The sequence below is a fragment of the Tenrec ecaudatus genome, chromosome 7 (genome assembly GCF_050624435.1).
Source record: "Tenrec ecaudatus isolate mTenEca1 chromosome 7, mTenEca1.hap1, whole genome shotgun sequence".
NCBI lineage: Eukaryota > Metazoa > Chordata > Mammalia > Afrosoricida > Tenrecidae > Tenrec > Tenrec ecaudatus.
Genome location: NC_134536.1, coordinates 158,966,176 through 158,985,597, shown reverse-complemented (window position 1 = coordinate 158,985,597; position 19,422 = coordinate 158,966,176). Strand labels below are relative to the sequence as shown.

General features: G+C 39.3%; 1 protein-coding gene across 1 annotated transcript in view; it reads right to left on the bottom strand.

Moving 5' to 3' along the window:
• Nucleotides 1-19,422, bottom strand: part of ERO1B (endoplasmic reticulum oxidoreductase 1 beta) — an 83,289-nt gene that overhangs the window by 27,331 nt on the left and 36,536 nt on the right. Inside the window, exon 6 of the mRNA XM_075555289.1 lies at nt 5,981-6,054. Coding sequence (XP_075411404.1) covers nt 5,981-6,054 — 74 coding nt within the window. The remainder of the gene's footprint in view (nt 1-5,980; nt 6,055-19,422) is intronic.

Here is a 19,422-nt window from a genome sequence, read left to right as displayed (position 1 = left end):
TGTCATGAGAGTAAATACAGGCACCTGGTTAAAACAGGGGCCTAATACTCAACAGTCCTCTTCCCTTCATATCGGACAGGACATTTTCCTGCCCGTGAACAATGTTAATTGGACATTCAATGACATATCAGAAATGTCCATAATCATAAGGGTGAAACTATAGTGCTGATTTATGCCTTCCATGAATTATCTAGTATTTTCATGACATAAGAAGAGTCCAAAGAAATGCCTAATGATCATTATTCAATTTAGTTATAGATAACTTGTACATAATGGAAACATAATTTCTCAGACTATAGAATCACACTATTTCCAGCCTAGATAGTCTAAAGTTAAGTCACAGAAAACATTTATAGAGAGGAAGAAACTGTGTAAAGACAGACTAATTCAAGTAGTAACAATGAAAAGTATTTTAATTTAAAATGATAAAATTAACAAATTATAGCTTTGAGTAAAAACGGAGAAAATATTTTAAAGTTCAGTATTTAATTTTTTTGAGTTTTTCTTGACTAAATTGTCAATAATTATATGTATAGAAACATAAATATTATTAAATACAATATAAATATATACTTGTGCATATATATGTATGCACAGGAATAAAAAAATTTATGTGTGTGTACATGTTGGATCATCTATGACTGTTCAGACTGTACTAATATCAACTCTTTGTTGCAACACAATCAAGTAGCCAATCAAATAGACAAAAAACATTAAATATATTTACATGTTTTAATATATATTTCGGGGAAAATGATTTAAAATATATTTTAGGGGAGCTGAAAAAATCACAAGAGTAAAATCATTGTATTAGTTTTTATAACTACTTCCTTAATTTTAAGTATTCTCAGAGTTTTAATATTTATTTCCTTACTCGAATCCAAAGTTCTGTTTCAAACAAATGTTAAAAATCTTTTAATATCTTACCTTTTGAATGAGAATAGAGTGGGTTTGGGTTAACCTATACAAAAGGCTGGCAACCTAGGAGGCAAATCTGGCTCACCCATTTCTATGCAGTTACTGCAACCCAGGCAAGCTCAATCGCATATGTGCTGCTCTCCAGCTGCAGAATCAGAGTTGAATAGCTACATGGTCTAAAACGCCTAACAGCCTAACTATTTGTCCATTTACAGAAACCTCTGGCAAACCCTGACCTATACAAAGAAGGATTTCAGGGCCTCCTGAGTGAGGAGGTGAGGAGAAGGGGCGGGTGGGAGAGGAGGTATTGGTGAAAAAGCAAGCACAGGTTGAACTGTCGCTAGAAACAGCAGTGGTGGTGCCCATACTTAGCCACGTGGTTCTGTGACACTGGGCTAATTCATTTGCTCCTGAACTATCACCTCCTTTTATATAGCTACATCACTTATTCAGGTAAGTCTGGACCCTACTATGTCTCCCAACTCTCATTCTTCTGTAAAGTGTCCTTTCCTCTCTACAGTGCTCCGGAGTGGCTCTCTCTAGCTGACCAGACTAGCCATAATCTACGGAGTCAAATAATTCCCATTAGAGGAAAATCTCTAATTCCGCAAACTCTTCAAATGGAACTACTCTTGCCCTCAGGCTTTCCAAATGGAGTTTTCTTTTCAATTTCACAATTTAATATTAATGGTATGAGCTACACTGTATCCTCCAGATTGATGGAGACTCCTCCCAGCCTCCTACCCCATATGTGGATCCCGTTCATGCAGAGGCCAACTTAATGTACACAATTCCCGCTTATTGTCATAGGTAAAATGCTATACACTCAGTACTGATATCACAGACCTCCACATTCAACTCCCCCCACCCCCTCCATCTCCAACTTTATCTCAAATTGCTACTAATTCACTGGGGAAATGGGTTTAATGAGTATAAGGCCGGAGAATCTAGTTTTTAAAGTTCCGAAGTAAATTTGATATACTAGGTTTAAAAAAATGTTGCTTTCATATCTCACACCGATCGCTGTCTCGCTTTCCCCCATGTTTTCTGTTGTTCTTCCTCTCGGAGAGGGGTACATGGTTATGTGTCGATCCTTGTGATCTGTTCCCACTTACTCCCTTCCTCTCCCCCACTTCCCGCTACCCTTCTGGTATCGCTATTCCCACTCCTATTTCTGGATTCCGTGTGTCATGAGCTCCCATCTCTTATCTATAAATGTGTACATGCCCTGGGGCTACGAAGATGGGTTGTGGGGGAGCAAGGGGAAAAAAAAGAGGAGCTGATACCAAGGGTTCAGTAGAAAGTAACTGACTAGAAAAGAATGAAGGCAACACATGTATAAATTCGCCTGATGCAATTGATGTATGGATTGTGACAAGAGTTCTAAGACTGCCCAATAAAATGATCTTTTAACAACAATAGCAACAAAAATGAACAAGATTTAAGTTTAAAAAAGCTGCTTTATGAAATGCCTTTAGTTTTTAACAAAAACATTTTAAGGGGAAACCTAAAAGTAAAAAAAAATCTATCGTGCTATTTAGTAACTAATTACTTTATTCAGGAAACATTGATGGAATATTTGCCATGTCCAGATAGTGTTTAGTCACTAGGGATACAGGAGTGAACTAAGCAGTCAAAGTTCTTGACCTTGAGCAGCTCACAGAATTATAGTTGGAGAAGTAGACAAATGAAATAAGATGCCACACACTCACACACTATCAGGGCACTTAGTGCTCTGGTAAACCCCCTACCCCTACCCCAGCAATATAAAGGGAGAAGGCAGGCTTCTCAGACGAGGTGATACCTGAGTAGAATCTGAAGGGCAAAAGCAAGCTATGTGTAAAGACAGTAACAAGACACGCTGAGGCAGGGGAAGCAGAGCAACTGCAAGGATATTAAAGTCCTTTTAATGGTTTAAAATGCAAACAGCAGGAAGCAGGGGAGTGTAAGTATATTCCCTAATAACCTGAAGTGAATCATCTCTAGATTTTTTCCCCTTTAATCCTTTAATTCAGATAACAGAAAGAAGTAATCGATTACTCTAAAGCTCTCTTGGTAGCTTTACATTTAAAGTACCTTCGGGCATGTATGATCTTTAGTACTCAGAAGGACAGTGGTAGCCCAATTCGTCATGGCTACAAACCAAACTGAACCCACAGCCATTAGGTGTATTCCAACTCATGATGACCCTGGATGACACAGGAGAACTGCTCCCCAGGAGTTACAAGCCTGTAAGTCTTGATGTGACCAGATTGCCCCAGGAGCACCTGTTGAATTAGAACTGCTGACCTGCACTTGGCAGCCCAACGCGTGACCCACTACACTGCAGGTTATACATGTACAATTATGATGTAAAATATTACATGTATTAATCATGTCATTAGGCAAGTCTTACCACATTTTACACAAATTCCCGTAAGACAACTCTTCCACTTTGGCAATTTAAGAAGCTGATGTTAAAATAATTGTTACCGGTCTTTATATAAATGGCGAGCCCTTGACTTCAATTTATTTATAGCAAGGGATCCCTTGCAAGTGAGTAATATTTAGTATAAAATATCTATTTCCTAAAAGAGTAGTATGTTCAAAGAAACACTTTCTAATCTGAAAATTAAATAAGCACTACTTTAAAAAAATAAAATAAACTGTCAAAAAGTAACTGAAGGTTTTTTTTATATATGAGAATCTCATTGTTTTATAATGAGAATGACAGCCACTGATCCAATGACAGAATCTAAGAAGTAATGTGAATACTTAAAGGTTTATTTGGGAAAACCTCTGTCAGTTCTAAAATATCACAGTGGGATAGTTTATTAATTGTCCACTGTTTTATCTAGGTATCAGAGGACATTTTAAATGTCTCTTAAGTGGCCCACAGACGTATATAAACCACAAGTATATGAGCAGATTCTGGGCTTGCACTCCATTCTAGCCCCGGTCTAAGAACCATTAGTTCTCACGGCATGAGGCTACTCAGTATGCACCTTCATGAAGAGACAGATCACTGAAGACATGGGTGCTATAGCGAAGTGTGGCCAAGAAACCAGAGGCTGCCCGGCTAGCAGAAAGAACAGCGTCTGGGGTCTTAAAGGTTTTTCTTCAAACAAGGAGCCATCTAAGTGAGGTGTGATTCAGACCACATGAAAGAAGCACACCAGGGTCCAAGGATTTCAAGTAATAAAATCCACAGGAAAGACAGTCTCCGAGCTTAACTTGTGACCTGCTTTGCAGGAGGCTCTGGATGACAGAGGAAGCCCCAAACTCATGTGCAGGGTGCCCCCCTTGGATGAGGCCTCAGACTGGAGTCCCGGGGCAGTAACAGCCTTGCTGTCAGGCAGAGAGCACTGAAAAGTTTATTAGAATAAATGCAAACTCAAACCGCAATCAAGTTGATGCTGACTCACAGCAACCCTACAGGGTGAAATGGAACACCCTATCATGTGATCTCTGTTTTCACCCATTTTAAAGAGCTCTTTCAGTGCTTAACATTTTCTGCTTTTATTTTTTCCTGGTAGGGGTTTTTCTGTTTTGTAATTGTTGTCAGGTAGTTTGTTCTTGTTGTTAGCTGCCTGTTTTGTTTGCGGTGATTGTCTGTATGTGAAATCCAGCACAGGCAAATCTAAAGAGACAGCAAGTGGATTAACAATTTTCCAGGGCATGGCAGGCGCGCTGGTGACTTAGTGGTTACGCGTTGGGCTGCTAACCATCAGGGCAGCAGTTTGAAACCACTCCCCGATCCTGAGAGAAGATGGGGCTTGCTATTCCCATACACCCGCAGGGGCAGTTCTACCGTGTCCTATAGGGCCACTTTGAGTCGGCAGGTTGGTGGGGAATGGGGAGCTAACAATAAGCATGAGAAGAAAATGTTCTGAAATTGATAATGGTGATGATTTCACAATTCTACTTTCTACGATTCAACATTGAAATTGGATGATATGTGAATTATCTGCCAATAAAATTGTTTTTAAAAGACCTTTATAAAGCTTGTTTGCTGAAGCCATTCAAGCAAAGTAATATTTCCAATTCCTGCAGTCTTCGTCAATTTACCATATGTCAACGATCACTGTAACGTCCTCCGTTATAGCCTAAATTAAAGGCAGAGCTCTACGTAGGACTATTTTCTGAGCCGTTAAAAGGCACTCTGATCACTGTAGAGACACTAAGTGTCTGGAGAGGTTCCGCTATTTCCAACTATGCGTTCTTGAACCCACAACGCTTCCCACTCCCAAAGATGGAACTGCAGCACAGGAAGAGTCGAGGGCAGTTCAAGTAAGTGGTTTCAATCTAAGTGGCACAATTAGTTGGGATCATTCTCCTACAGATCAAGGTTTTGAGCCACTATCAGTGCCTCCAGCGAAGAGTAATAGTTACTCCGCTGAACAGTGTCTGCGGACCCTACCAGAAGACTCTTGGAAAACAGACGGTGGAGACATTTTGTTTTGATGAAATTAACTTAAAGGCAAAAACCAGCTTAGGAGATAAGGAAAGACATTGTAAAATCACTAAAAGGTCAATCAATTAAACAAGAACATATAGCTAGTGGGTCTCTAAGAAGCTTAAATCAGAGTTCTTCCCAATGCTGCCAGGCATCTTTAGGTTAATTAAGAGCCCCCAGCCAGCTGTCCAGTGAACACATTTTATAATATGGTCACAGGCTGATAACTAAGTGGCTTGAATTGAAGGCCCACAGGAAATAGTGTGTCACGGTGGAAAAGAATACAGATCCTTGATTTAGTTAGACCTGGAACTGAATCTTGGTTCTACTTCTTTCTACTGTGTGATCCTAGGCAAAGTACTGAGTCATTTTGACACATGGTTTTCTCAGATAGCAATTAATATCATAGTTAATATAAGTTATTATGCAACAGTAAAGTTTAGAAATAATATGGATGAGGCAGTTAGGAGTGTAGGGTCGAGAGCCTAAGCTCTCAATACATTATTGATAATGAGATCCACATAGCAAAATCTTGTCTGTAAAGCTATGAATGATTATATATACAGCGACTGAACTGTCTTATAAAAGGGTTATAAGTAATATAATTAGAATAGTTTGTTTTATTACCATCAAGTTCACAAAAGTGATCCTGTGAATCATCATATCTTGCCCAGTCAATGAAAGCTTCTTTGCTTTGATTACTATAGGAAGGAGGAACAAAAAAGAAAAATGATTAAATTTGGGGTTGAAATTTAACATTGTAATCTGGAGTAATTTTAAGAGATAACCTGAGAAAATTTATTAATTAGATATAGATAGTATCAAAAATTCAATAGTTGGTGGTTATATGAAATAATAAAATTAATATTCTCTTAATGCCAATTAATGCTGTTTAATGAAATTAAACATTAGTATCCCAATAATAATTATTATCCCAAGTACTTTGATTAGAAAATTAACTATAAATATATATAACATATGAGCAAAAATCAAACTTTGTCATTTGAATTCACTTAGAAATTATAGTAAATATTTGTACTTTTCCCTGAAATGGGACCAAAATTTATTTTCAGATTTTGATGAAAATTGCTTCAAATACTTTTAGGATCCCAAATGCAGAATCCCAGTTTTGTAACATCAAAGTCACTTTCATCATGGCACATAACATTATTTTACATACTGATATTTTATATTTAACACAATCTATGTTCAAAAGCACTAATTTGGAGAACTGGTAAGAAAGAACCTCAACGAGTCAAGTAACGTTGGCCTACAATCACTACAACTCCCAGGCAGTCTTTCTCTGTCGTAAGTATATGCTGGCAGCCTCTATCAAACATGGTCATTTTGCTTATGCACCATTCCTTTTCCACCACACAAAAGGAAATAAACCAAGCTGAAACACAAAGTTGTTTGCATACTAAGTATAAACCACATAACTTAAATAATAACTTATTTTGTACTTGAAGATCACTATGTAATATTTTCAAATTTATAAGGCTGACTACTGGATTTTATCAGTAAGTTTTTCTAATTCAATTTACTATAGAATTTTTTTCTCCTATGGGAACATATAATTAACTTAATAAAAGATAACTGGGAAAATATGGATAGCAGTTGGCTCAGCTAAAATATGTCATTAAACAAGAATTCCTAAGTTCTACTAGCAGTTAAAATTATTAGCTATAGTTATTCAATATAATCAGCTACGTCTATGTTGGAAAACACACCAATTTTGACATAAACTACAAGCTCATCACGTTACTAACAAAAGAGAAGCTAGAGAGACTTGGTGGACTTTTTAATAAAACATTCTAAAGCCATTGTAGCGAACAAGGTCTCAAATGCTAACATAGCTGCCTCAGTTTGTTTTTACTCATGAGGTAAAGGGACCTCAGAGGTCATCGAGTTCAGCTTTTCTAAAAGCCGGTTTGAAGATGGATATCACGTTACTTCCATGAGGATGTGTGGGGCTTATGTAGTATCTTCTTTCAAGATCGTGTTGTAAGCTAAAGCTATCAGCTCAAGCTCTGACATACACTTCAAGGAAGGTGTGCTATCTGTCCAGGTGCATTTAGGTACGCTAACACGCGATACCATCATTTACAGAGGATGACTTTCTTTAATCACACAGGAATTAAAAGCTCCCAGCCAATAACGATCTTGTCTTTTTTCCACTCTTGCATTCTGCACAGCATTCACAGAAAAACTGACACCAATTCTCCTTCAGCTTCTCCAGAATAGAGAAGCGCATGGAATACTTCTCAAATTATTCTATGAAGCAAGCACAACCTTCATACCAAACAGGCAAACACCAATAAGAAGGAAAATCAGAGGCCAATAGTTCTCAAAAAATAGAAACATTATCAAGAAAATCCTAACCAATAGATAGATGTCAACTGTGTATACAAAAATAACACTTCATGACTGAGTGGGATGGACACCATGTAGGCACAGAACGGTTCAACATGAAAACAGTCTGTGAGTAAAACGTCGTTCTTGTGGGTGCCACCCAGTCCGTGCTGACTCATAGCAACTCCATGTGCAGTGGAGTAACACACACACTGCGCAGTCCCGGGACACGCTTGCAGCTGTCATGGTGGAGCCGATTGTTGCAGCCCGAGTCAACCCATGGCCAAGGGTTTACCTCTTTTTGCTGACCTTCTATTTGACTAAGCATGATGTTCTCTTCCAGGACTGTCTTCTCTTAATTACGTGCCCAAAGTACATGAGACAAAGTCTTGCTATAGGATGCTTGCTTCTAAAAAGTACTCTGGGGGGTAGGGGCGGGGGAGGGAGGGTGAAAAAGAGGAGCTGATACTAAGGGCTCAAACAAAGAGTAAATGTTTAGAAAATAATGATGGCAGCATATGTACAGACATGCTTGATACAAATGATGGAATGGATTAATATAAGAGCTGTAAGAACCATCAATAAGATAATCTTTTAATAAAAATTTTAAAAAGCATTCGGCCTGTACCTTTTCCAAGACAGATTTGTTTATTCTTTTGACACTACTTTCAATCTTCGTCCCAGCATTATAGTTAAAATGCATTGATTCTTCTGAGATCTCCTGTATTTAATGTCCAACTTATACAAGTATATGAGGCAAATGAAAATGTCACAGTTTGGGTCAGGTGTAACTTAGGCCTCAAAGCAACATCCTTGCTCCTCAACACTTGAAAGAGATTTTAAGCAGCAGATATGCCCAATGTAATCCGTGGTTTGGTCTCTGGACTGCTGCTTCTATGAGCACTGATAGTGGATCCAAGGAAGATGAAATCCTTGTCAACTTTATTCTTCTCTGTTAATCATGATGTTACCTCCTGGTCCAGTTGTAAGGAGTTTGGCTTTCTTTACCCAGAGTTGCAATCCCTATGGAAGGCTGCGATCCTTGATCGTCATCAGCAAGTGCTTCACGTTCACGTGACTTTCATCTGCATTTTGGTAGGGTTGTTCATCAGCCTGCCTCTGGTCCAGATGCTGTGTTTTTATACATGCAGGCCATGTTCTCTGATTACTTGCTCAGCATACAGATTGAACAATTGTGCGCAAAGGACACTCCTGATGCACACCTTTCTTTACTTTAAACCAGGCAGTATTTCCTTGCTCTGTTTGAAATACTTGCCTCTTGATTCACGCATAGGTTCCATGTGAACCTAATAGTGCTATGGAATTCCCATTCTTCTCAACGCTATCCATAGTTGGTTATGACCGCATCGTTGACTGCCTTTGCATAATCAATAAAACACAGGTAGGCATTTTTCTGGTATTCCTTTATCTGAAGACAAGATCTGACAACTGCAATGACATCTCTTTAAAATATTTTTGAAAAATCATTTTATTGGGGGCTCATACAGCTCTTATCACCATCCATCCATGTGTCAAGCACATTTGGACATTTGTGGCCACCATCATTCTCAAAACATTTTCGTTCTACCTGTGCCCTTGGTGCAATGATCCCTTTCGGAATCCGGCTTAAATTTCTGGAAGCTCCCTATCAACATGCTGCTCTAACTATTGTTGAACGATTTCCAGGCAAATTTTACTTGCATGTGCTATCAATGGTATTGTTGAATAATTTCCACAGGTGGCAGAATGTGATATCACTGTGCAGTGATCTTTCTTTGGAATGTGTACCAGTCGGTTGGCATGGACTGGTGAATGATTCCATTGTTTTATCGGCATGTGGAAGCACTTCCGTCAGCATGCCGCTCATTGCCGGAGCCTTGCTTTTGCCGAATGCAGTCAGTGCACCTTGGACTCCTTCCTTCGGTACTACTGGTTCTTGATTGTATGCCGTCTCTTGAAATGGGTGAATGCTGACTAGTTCTTTTTAATATGGTGAGTCCATGTGCTCCTTCCATCTTCTTCTGATACTTCCTGCCTTGTGCAATATTTTTCCCACTGAATCTTTTAGGACTGCAATCTGAGGCTTGAATTATTATTTTTCTTTTAGTTTTTATTCCACTTGATAGATGCAGAGTGTGTCCTTCCATTTTGGTTTTCTAACTCCAAGTCTTTGTAATTAAAATACTTTTTATATTATATTTTTGTTTCATAATTTTATAATTTTAATTACAATACTTCATTCTTCTCTTTTAAGAAGATTTATTTATTTTCTTTAATAGGGCATTTATTAAAATACAGCTTGGTTTAGTTCCTCATCTATTTCTTCTTAATATTTCTTATGTTTTTCTCCATCTCTATAGCTGCAACCTTACTGAAACCCTTATTAGATTATTTGATATACCACTTTTAAAATAATTATTTTATTGGGAGCTTGTACAACTCTTAGTGGGTACATAAGCAAATGTGGTAAAAAAAAAAAAGCTGATGGTGCCCGGCTATCATCTGGGGTCCTATAGGCTTGAAGATAAACAAGCAGCCATCTAACTGAGAAACAACAAAGACCACATGGAAGAAGCACACCAGCCTGTGCGATCACGAGGTGTAGAAGGGATCAGGTTCCAGGCATTAAAGAACAAAAAATCATATCATTGTGTGCTCACCTCCTTGATACAATCGCTGAAGACAAATGGGTGCATAAACCAATGTGGTGAAGAAAGCTGATGGTGCCCAGCTATCAAAAGATATAGGGCCTAGGGTTTTAAAGGCTTGAAGGTTAACAAGCAGTCACCTAGCTCAGGAGCAATAAAGCCCACATGGAAGAAGCATACCAGCCTGTGCGATTACGAGGTGTCGAAGGGATCAGGTATCAGGCAACATCAGAACAAAAAAATCATATCATTGTGAATGAGGGGGAGTGTGGAGTGGAGACGCAAAGCCCACCTCTAGGGAATTGGACAATTCCTTAAGGAACGGCCGCGGAGAGGAGATGAGCCAGTCAGGGTGCATTGTAGGAACGATGAAACATCAAACTTTCCTCTAGTTCCTAAATGCTTCCACCACCCCACCCCCCCCCCACTATCATGATCCCAATTCTACCCTACAAATCTGGGTAGACCAGAGAATGTACACTGGTAGAGATAGGAACTGGAAACACAGGTTGTCCAGGACAGATGATCCCTTCAGGACCAGTGGTGAGAGTAGAGATACCAGGAGGGTGGAGGAAGGGTGGATTGGAAAGGGGTAACTGATTACAAGCATGTACATATAACCTCCTCCCTGGTGGACAGACAACAGAAAAGTGGGCGAAGGGAGACATCAGACAGTACAAGATATGACAAAATAATAATTTATAAATTATCAAGTGTTCATGAGGAAAAGGGTAGCGGGGAGGGAGGTAAAAAATGAGGAACTGATGCCAGAGGCTTAAGTGGAGAGCAAATGTTCTGAGAATGATGAAGGCAATGAAGGTACAAATGTGTATAGATTATGATAAGAGTTGTATGAGCCCCTAATAAAATGATTAAAAATACCCCCAAAAAAACCCACTTAGCAAAATAGGAATAGAAGGGAAATCCTCAATATTATTAAAGGCTAATAAAAAAACAACAACAGCCAACATTCTTCTCAACAGTATGATACTGAAAATATTCCTCGGGCTATCAGGATCCAGATAAGGCTGCACTTGATCACCACTACTATTCAGTATTGTACTGGAAGTCCTTAAACTCAAAAAGTCACTGCCATCAAACCAACATCAACTTACTGTCCCTAACGGACAGAGTAGAACTGCCCCTTTAGGCTTCCAGGACTTTAAGTCTTTACAGTAGTAGACAGTCTCCACTTCCTCCCATGGAGCTATTAGTGGGGCTGCACCATTGACCTTGTGGTTAGCAGCTGAATTCGTAGTCCACTGAGACACTGGGGTTCCTTCACAGACAGTCCTAGCCAGAGCAATAGGCAAGAAGGGGAAATTAAAAGCATTCCAAGTGCACAAAAGAAAAAAGTAAGACTATCTAACTTTGCAAATCATGTGTCGCATACATAGATAATCCCGAGACTCAACAAGAAAACTTTTGGAACTAAAGGATTCAGGAAAGTAGCAAGTACAAGATCAACATTCACAAATCAGTCAAAGTCCTCTACATGAACCAAGAGAACCCTGGAAACAAATCAGGAAGACAATACCATTTACAAAAGCCACCCCAAAGATACCAGAGACACAAAATACCCATACAAAGGAAATGACAAACGACGATTCCAAGAAAACAACATAAATGGCAGAGGGTACCATGTTCATGGATAGGAAGACTTAACATTGAGAAATGGCAATGCTAACCAAAGTAATCATCAGATCTACTTCAATCTTGATCTAAAGCCCAACATCATTCTTTCAAGAGCTAGGAAAAGAAATCACCTAGTTCATATGGAAAGGAAATCGACCCAAGATAAACCAAACAAATACCACAAAAGATGGGGGGGGGGGGGAATAGCAAGTCTTGAACTCCTGGGTCTCAAAACCTATTACATAACCACAGAAATCAAAACCGCTTGTATTGGTACAGTGCCAGACACGTAGACCTAAGGAACCGAATTGAGCACTCAGAAGTAAATCCACTCTCCTAAGGGAACAAATGACTACTCCATGGGTCAAAACTGGGTATCTACGTGCAGAATTACTCAAAAGAATGTATGCCTCTGACCACATACTAAACCAAACTCAATACGGATCAAAGACCTAAGTGCAATATCAAACACTAGAGAAATCATTGAAGGGAAAATAGAAGCAACTACTGGGCCCTAGCATGTAAACTCCATGTCTGATAATGTCCTATTTTGAATTACACATTTTGGTGACACATTGGACAGGGGGGTAATCTTTATTTTTAATAAACAAAACTTCACTCCCTCAACAATAAAGACAAGCAATCCAATTTTTAAATGTGTGGGCAAATGACACAAAAAGAAGCAAAGATCCATGTAGAATCCACTCTGGCCTAGATGAAATAAAGGGGACTAGGATTTATTCCAATATCTGAACCAACCGAAAACTGTGCAGAACATGTGAAACCCTGGTTTACAAGATACTACATTTAGATAATGAAGGACAGTGATCCCTGAGAGACGGGAGGGAAAAGTGAGCCAGGGGCAGTGTTCCAGCGTACTGCCTTGAGAGAATTCACGGGCCATAGCACAGGGAGGAAGGCCCAGGCAGTCCCTAACCTCAGCAGACAGAGCTGTGAATACCAGGGTGGAGGTGTGGCAAAACAGGTGAAGTTTAAAATGAAGACGACCAGAGAGTACAGGGTTTCACAGGAAAGTACTCTAGAGGCCGGCAGAAGGTTCCTCTAACGCAGTAGGAGAGTGCTTATGGGCAGTGGTGGACTGCTAAGGCTGAGAAAACCACAGACAAGGACAAGAACTGTTTCAGAGCTAAGAGCTACTTAGCCTTAGCACTGCTCCAGGCTATCTAAAACTTCTTAAAATGAGGACTCAGAAGGACCGCACTGTTCAGAAGTACGTTAACGTCATCTTGAAACAGAGCTTTATAGCATAATGCCACTACCTCAAAAGGTCAAATTCCTATCTGGCATCCAATGAAACGTTACCAAGAAGGCCGAAAAGCCTGAAAACATGACCCCTAATGAAGTAACAACAACGAAAAGGAACATAGAGTTAGCAGAGCTAGGACATTATGCTTACAGAGTACTAATCAGCAGATGTGTGCATGTACTTCAAATCTGAACATCGCCCATATCTTAAATCAAGTAGAGACATAAAAATAGTAAAAAATAAAAAGATAAAAAAGGAAAATACTGGGTTTAAGAGATTAAATATTTTAAAAAGATTAATGAACTCAAAGACAGAGCAAAAGAAACTTTACAAAATGAAAGAAAGAAAATACAATTAATAAACCATCAGTAAGCTATGGATCAAAGTCAAGTAGCCTAATGTGAAGGGGTTTTACAAAGACAATGGAAAAACTCCATTATCTTTTCATCCCATTTTCCACCCATTTTTTGAAGTCCCCTTTGTATATGGCCTGGAGTTCTTGAAAAGAAGGAAACAGACAAAAATATTTGAAGGAATAATGGCCAGAAATGTCCACATTTGATAACTAGATTTCCACAGATTTAAGAAATTCAAGAATCTCCAAGCAGGAAATAAATAAAATAAAATGAAGGGGGAAAAAACTACACCACAACGTATCAAAATCAAATTGTATAAAACCATTGATAAAGAGAAAAATCTTTAAATTATCCAGAAGGTGGGAAATATATAAAGTACATAACAAATGTGCTTTACACAGTGGATGGATGTATGGCTTGTGATGAGAGCTGTAAGAGCCCCAATAAAACGATCTTAAGTACACAGAAAAATGAAGATAAGGATGGCAACACATTTCTCACTAGAAAAATGTAAGCAGTAAGTGAGTGCCATCAATGAAAAAATAGGGACACACTCAATGACCCTAATACAAGCTACAAACACACTACAGAGCATCAGGGAAATATCCACATTATAGAAGACAAAATAAAGAACTACGACCTACTAAAATGATTACATTTATGCACATCAAGAGGCTTCATCAAAAGAGTTTACACAGAACCCTCAAATTGGGGAAAATATTCAGTAATAATATATCAGGTAAAGGGCCGATATCCAAATCTATAGAAAACTACAACCTCTTCACAAGAAAAACACTAATAACCCAATTAGAAAAGAGACAATTGATCAAAGAGGACACCCAGATGGCCAGCCACCAATTAGCAGTAGGAGAAATACAACTTAAAACGAGGTATCACCTCCTACTGACACTTTTACCAAAATTCAATGAATGAGAAAATGATGAAAGCTGGAGAAGATGCTGAGAGATCAGAATGTTTTCCCCAGCTGGTGAGACTGCAGAATTGTACAACCGCTATGGAAATCAGCGTGGCACCTTCCTTAAGCAATAAATATAAGTACAAGTACCTTATGGCTCAGCAATTTCCCTACTGGGTATCATACCCTAAACAAATAACTATAGCATGAACAGACATGTACACACCTATGTTCATAGTAGCAATTTCCATGACAGAAAACAAATCCCATTACAAGGGATGAATAACAGAACTCTGGTACATCCATACAATGGAGCACTTAGGCATCAATGGAAAACAGTGAGAACTCTCTTAAGCACTGCAAGAAACGGACAAAACCAGAGAAAATGATGCTTAGCAAACTCAGGCAGTCTTACAAAGATAGATATTTTCTAACACTTTATAAGGGAAAACAAGAAAGAAAAAGGACCGCGGTTTATATACCAAGACGAGACTTTGATGACTACCAGGAGGCCAGGAACGGGCAGGAACAGGGAAAGAGGCGGTGGGGAGGAAGGTAAGGTAGTGGGGTGGAGAGAGAGAGCCACATACACGGTGCATTTAAAGGGATTTGTTGTTGTTATTTTATTGTTAAATTTATTGTTATGTAGTAGGGTTTATTGTTGTTGATTTCGTTTCTTGAAATGGGCTGTGTAAATATATACGGTGTCTTTCTTTCAAAATAAAAACAAATATCCCTATTCCGTATCCCGCTAACCTAAATCTCGGTCTGAGTAGCTAAAAAGAAGGAGAAATAGTAAAACTGAAAGAGTCTTTAGTGGCAAGTAAGTTCATTCCAAACAAACGAAAAAAAAAACAATATAAGCAAGAAGATAGTGAAACAAGCCTGTCTACAATAGCTGTCACATGATATACACATTATCTAAATATGAAGGGGTACCCCACCCCCAAAAATGGGAATTTCCACCCCCAAAGCTATTTATTTACTTTTTTTAAAACAAATACCCCTATCACCTTCAAAGGTGATACACTTAACACAGGTGTCAAATCTACGATTCCATTCCTACAGACATTTTTCAAACTCATCTGTTTGGATGGCTGACAAGCACCTCCCTCATTTTTCTCTTCACCTCTTCTATGTCATCAAATCGTTATCCTTTCATGTGCCTCTTCATTTACGAAAACAAAAAGATGTCGCATGGAGTGAGGTCAGGTGAGTAAGGTGTATGGGGCAAACGCGGCATGCTGTTTTATTTTTTGCCCCAAAATGGTGCACGGGGAGGGCTGCGTGGGCAGACGCATTTGCCGAGGCAGTAAAACCAGCCCCCCTCGGCCTTAATACAAAAGGGCTCAAGCAATATAAAGCAGTTTTTCCTCACAACAACGAAATTAAAGTAGAATTCAATGGGAGCACTTATGAACATTTTCAATATTCTGAAACAACACAGTTCCAAATAATGCATGGGTTAAAGAAAAAAACTAAAGAAAAAGTGGGTGAAGGGAGATGTTGGACAGTGTCAGACGTGACAAGATAATAATAATTTATAAATTATCAAGGGTTTGTGAGGGATGGGGAACAGGGAGGGGGGAAAGGAGGAGCTGATACCAAGGGCTGAAGTAGAAAGCAAATATTTTGAGAATGATGATGGCAACAAATGCACAAATGTGCCTGACACAATGGATCGATGGGTGGATTGTGATAAGAGTTGTATGAGCCCCCAGTAAAATGCTTTTTTCAAAAAAGAAAAAGATTTAAATTATTTTGAAATGTTTTAGATTTAAACTATTTCTTCAGTTAAATAATACATGACTACTGTGATAAGTAGGTTTATTGTGCCAACCTGGCCAATAGGAACATGTGGGATTAATTAGGTTGCAGTTTGATTGGAGGGAAAAGAGATAAATGGCTCAGCAAGCCCCGCCTATCTCTCTCTTGCTCTCTGGTGATTGGATCAGTGGGCGGCTGCTTTAGCGAGTTCTTTGCCTCAACTTGTGAGCTACACTACCTGTGGGACACCCAACCTGTGGATCATGTCACTAGAGCTTGAGGTTCCTTCGAGACCTGTTTCCCCACGCTGCTGCTGTGTACATCGCCTGAGGTTGGGACTGCTGGATTCTGTCCTCTGGCTGACTGTTGGTGACCAGCCCTGCTGTTTGCTGCCTCTGGCCAGACTGCCTGCATTTCTCTATAGGAGACTCAGCTGTCTGCTTCCTTGACCTTGGACCAAGCAGCCCTCGTGAGTTGAAGGACTTTACCAGTATATTAACTGTTTCACAGAAGTGTGTTAAACTGAGCCCTTTGTACCGCTGTGTGGGCCGAATAGCTGTTATACTCCTTCGTGATATACATATCTAAGAAATCATAAGTGTCCTGGTTCTGTTTTTCTAGAGAACCCTATGTAACATAAGTACTAACTTTAATAACTGAAGACATTAACACTTATAATAACATGAATGTGAATCTAAAGAAACAGGGAAATTTGAAAAGAATCTTTGCATTTGAAATTTCAAGTTCAACATCCTAGAATGTGTGGGATCCGAAACAAAACAGAATCCTTAGGATTCTGTGTTCATACTACTGGTCTCCTAAACTGTGAGTTAATAAATTTGTTCGTTAAATGCTATCTACTTGTGGTATTTCTGAGACAACTATATATCAATGAAAAAAGAATTAAATGATAAATAAAGTGACTCTCACAGACATAATACTGGAATAAAATGAAGCCAGATATAAAAAAGTACCTTCTCTATTATTCTATTTAAGTAAATAAGTGCCTTTTATTTTTCTGTCAATGTCACTTAGAATCATAGTCTTCTGGGTTACAGGTACATTTTCCAGGATGGTGGTAATCCGGGGGGGTGGGGGGATTCATTTTGGTTGGCATTTCCTAATTACATGTATGCTATACTTACATTTAATCATAATAATAACTCCAGGTCAAGAAAAGAAGGTATAAACAAAATTCAGTTTTAACCTCTAACAACCATGTGCTGCCCTGGTGGTACAGTGGGTTGTGCATTGGGCTGCTAACCATAAAGTTAGCAGTTCAAAACCACCAGCGAACTCTGTGGGATAAAAAGGAGGTTTTTCTATTCCCGTAAAGATTTCCAGCCTTAGAAACCACAGAAGCAGCTCTACTCTGTCCTACAGTCACTGGGAGTCGGAATTGAGTCCATCGCAACGAGGAACAACCCATATCGCAAATAGGAACTTGTATAAATATTGCTTAAAATCAGTAATTAGAATTTAAAAAGCAACCCTTCAATAAAGAAACAATGGCAAATGGTATGAACAGGTAACTTCAAACCAACTCTTGTAATGACTATTATAGGGACTATTTATACACTTTCCTGGTTTATGATTTTACATACTGTCTATTCATTGAATGACTTCCATATGTTATCTCCAGTCCGTATCTCTCCCCTGAACTTCTGACTTATACAGTAAGACTTATGGAAGGTGGTACTTGTTTAATGTGGAAACTTGTGAAAGAAATTTTTTTTCTTTTCCCACTAAAAGAAATTGTTAAGACTGCATCCCGTCAAAGGTAGAAAACTTGCAGGACCTAGAAAAGCAAAGCACTTTCATTGAGTTCCAGCTCCCACGGGGTTCACTGTCCATCCCAATGCCTACTCATTGTTTCCGACTGGATCTCATAAACCAAAACCCCGAACTTTGCCACTGAGTTGGCAGGACTGCTCTAAGGTTCTAAGACTGTATCTCATGGGAGCTGACTGAGTCTGTTTGCCTCGGAGTGGCTTGTATTTTCGAACTGCCAGCATTTCATTCGCCGCACCTCAGGGTTCCTTGGATCTTATATGGTTAGGTGCCACCAAGTTGGTTCCAGCTCCTAGTGACAATATAATGAAACACAGCCTAGTCCGGCACCACCTTCACAACTCTTGTTTGAGTCCACAGTTACAGCCACTGTGTCAATCTGTCTCACTGAGATGTCTCCTCTTTTCCTCTGACCTTCCAATTTACCAAGCACAACGTCTCACGGGAAGCTCAAATTTAGTAAGTTCGAATGTCCCTTCTGCAATTGTCCCTAGTTCATCAAATGGCAATTCCATTATTCAGCTTTCAGGTACAAATCTTGTCGTAACCCCATAGTGAGCCACTTTAGATCTACTCTTTCAGCCCTCCTGCCACATCGGACCACTTCTCATTGCTTTCACTCCTGGCATCCTGATCTAAACCACCTCGTGTCCTACCTGGATTACTATAATTACATGAGCAAACTTTCACAACATACCCTATTCTTCTACTCAAAATCCCCCAACAACTTTTAATCTCACTCAGGTTACAAGCAACATGCATTCTAATTGCTTTCAAGATTCTACAAGACTTCTATTCCGCCTCCTTCGCTAGCATGTTCTAAGTTGCTGACCCAAATCACTGCACCCCAGCCACAATGGCCTTCTGATGGCTCCTCGAACTGTCTAGGCGTGCTTCGGCCTCAGGGGCTTTTCGCTAATAATTACCTGTATCCCCCGAACAGTCACATAACTCACGTCTTCATCCTCAATACTTGTCCAAATGTGTAATTATTGTGTAGGCCTTCCCTGGCCACACTCTTTATGATACTGCCACACAGATCATTCTTGCTCTCTCTCTATCCTATTTTTTTTCTGCCTTACTTGTCTCCTAAATACAGTCTGGTAAGATTTATATAAAAGAAAAAGAAAACCAGATCAACAAAATAAAACTACATGCTATTTATAGATCTACGTATGAGTATGTAGTATTTAAAAATGGAGCCCTGGCGGTGCAGTGGTTAAGTAGTTCAGCATGTGTCTGCTAGCCCAACGATCACAACTTTAAGTCCACCTGCTCCTCTGCAGTAAAGTAGCAGCCTACTTCCATTAAGATGGCAGCCGTGGAAACCCTGTCTG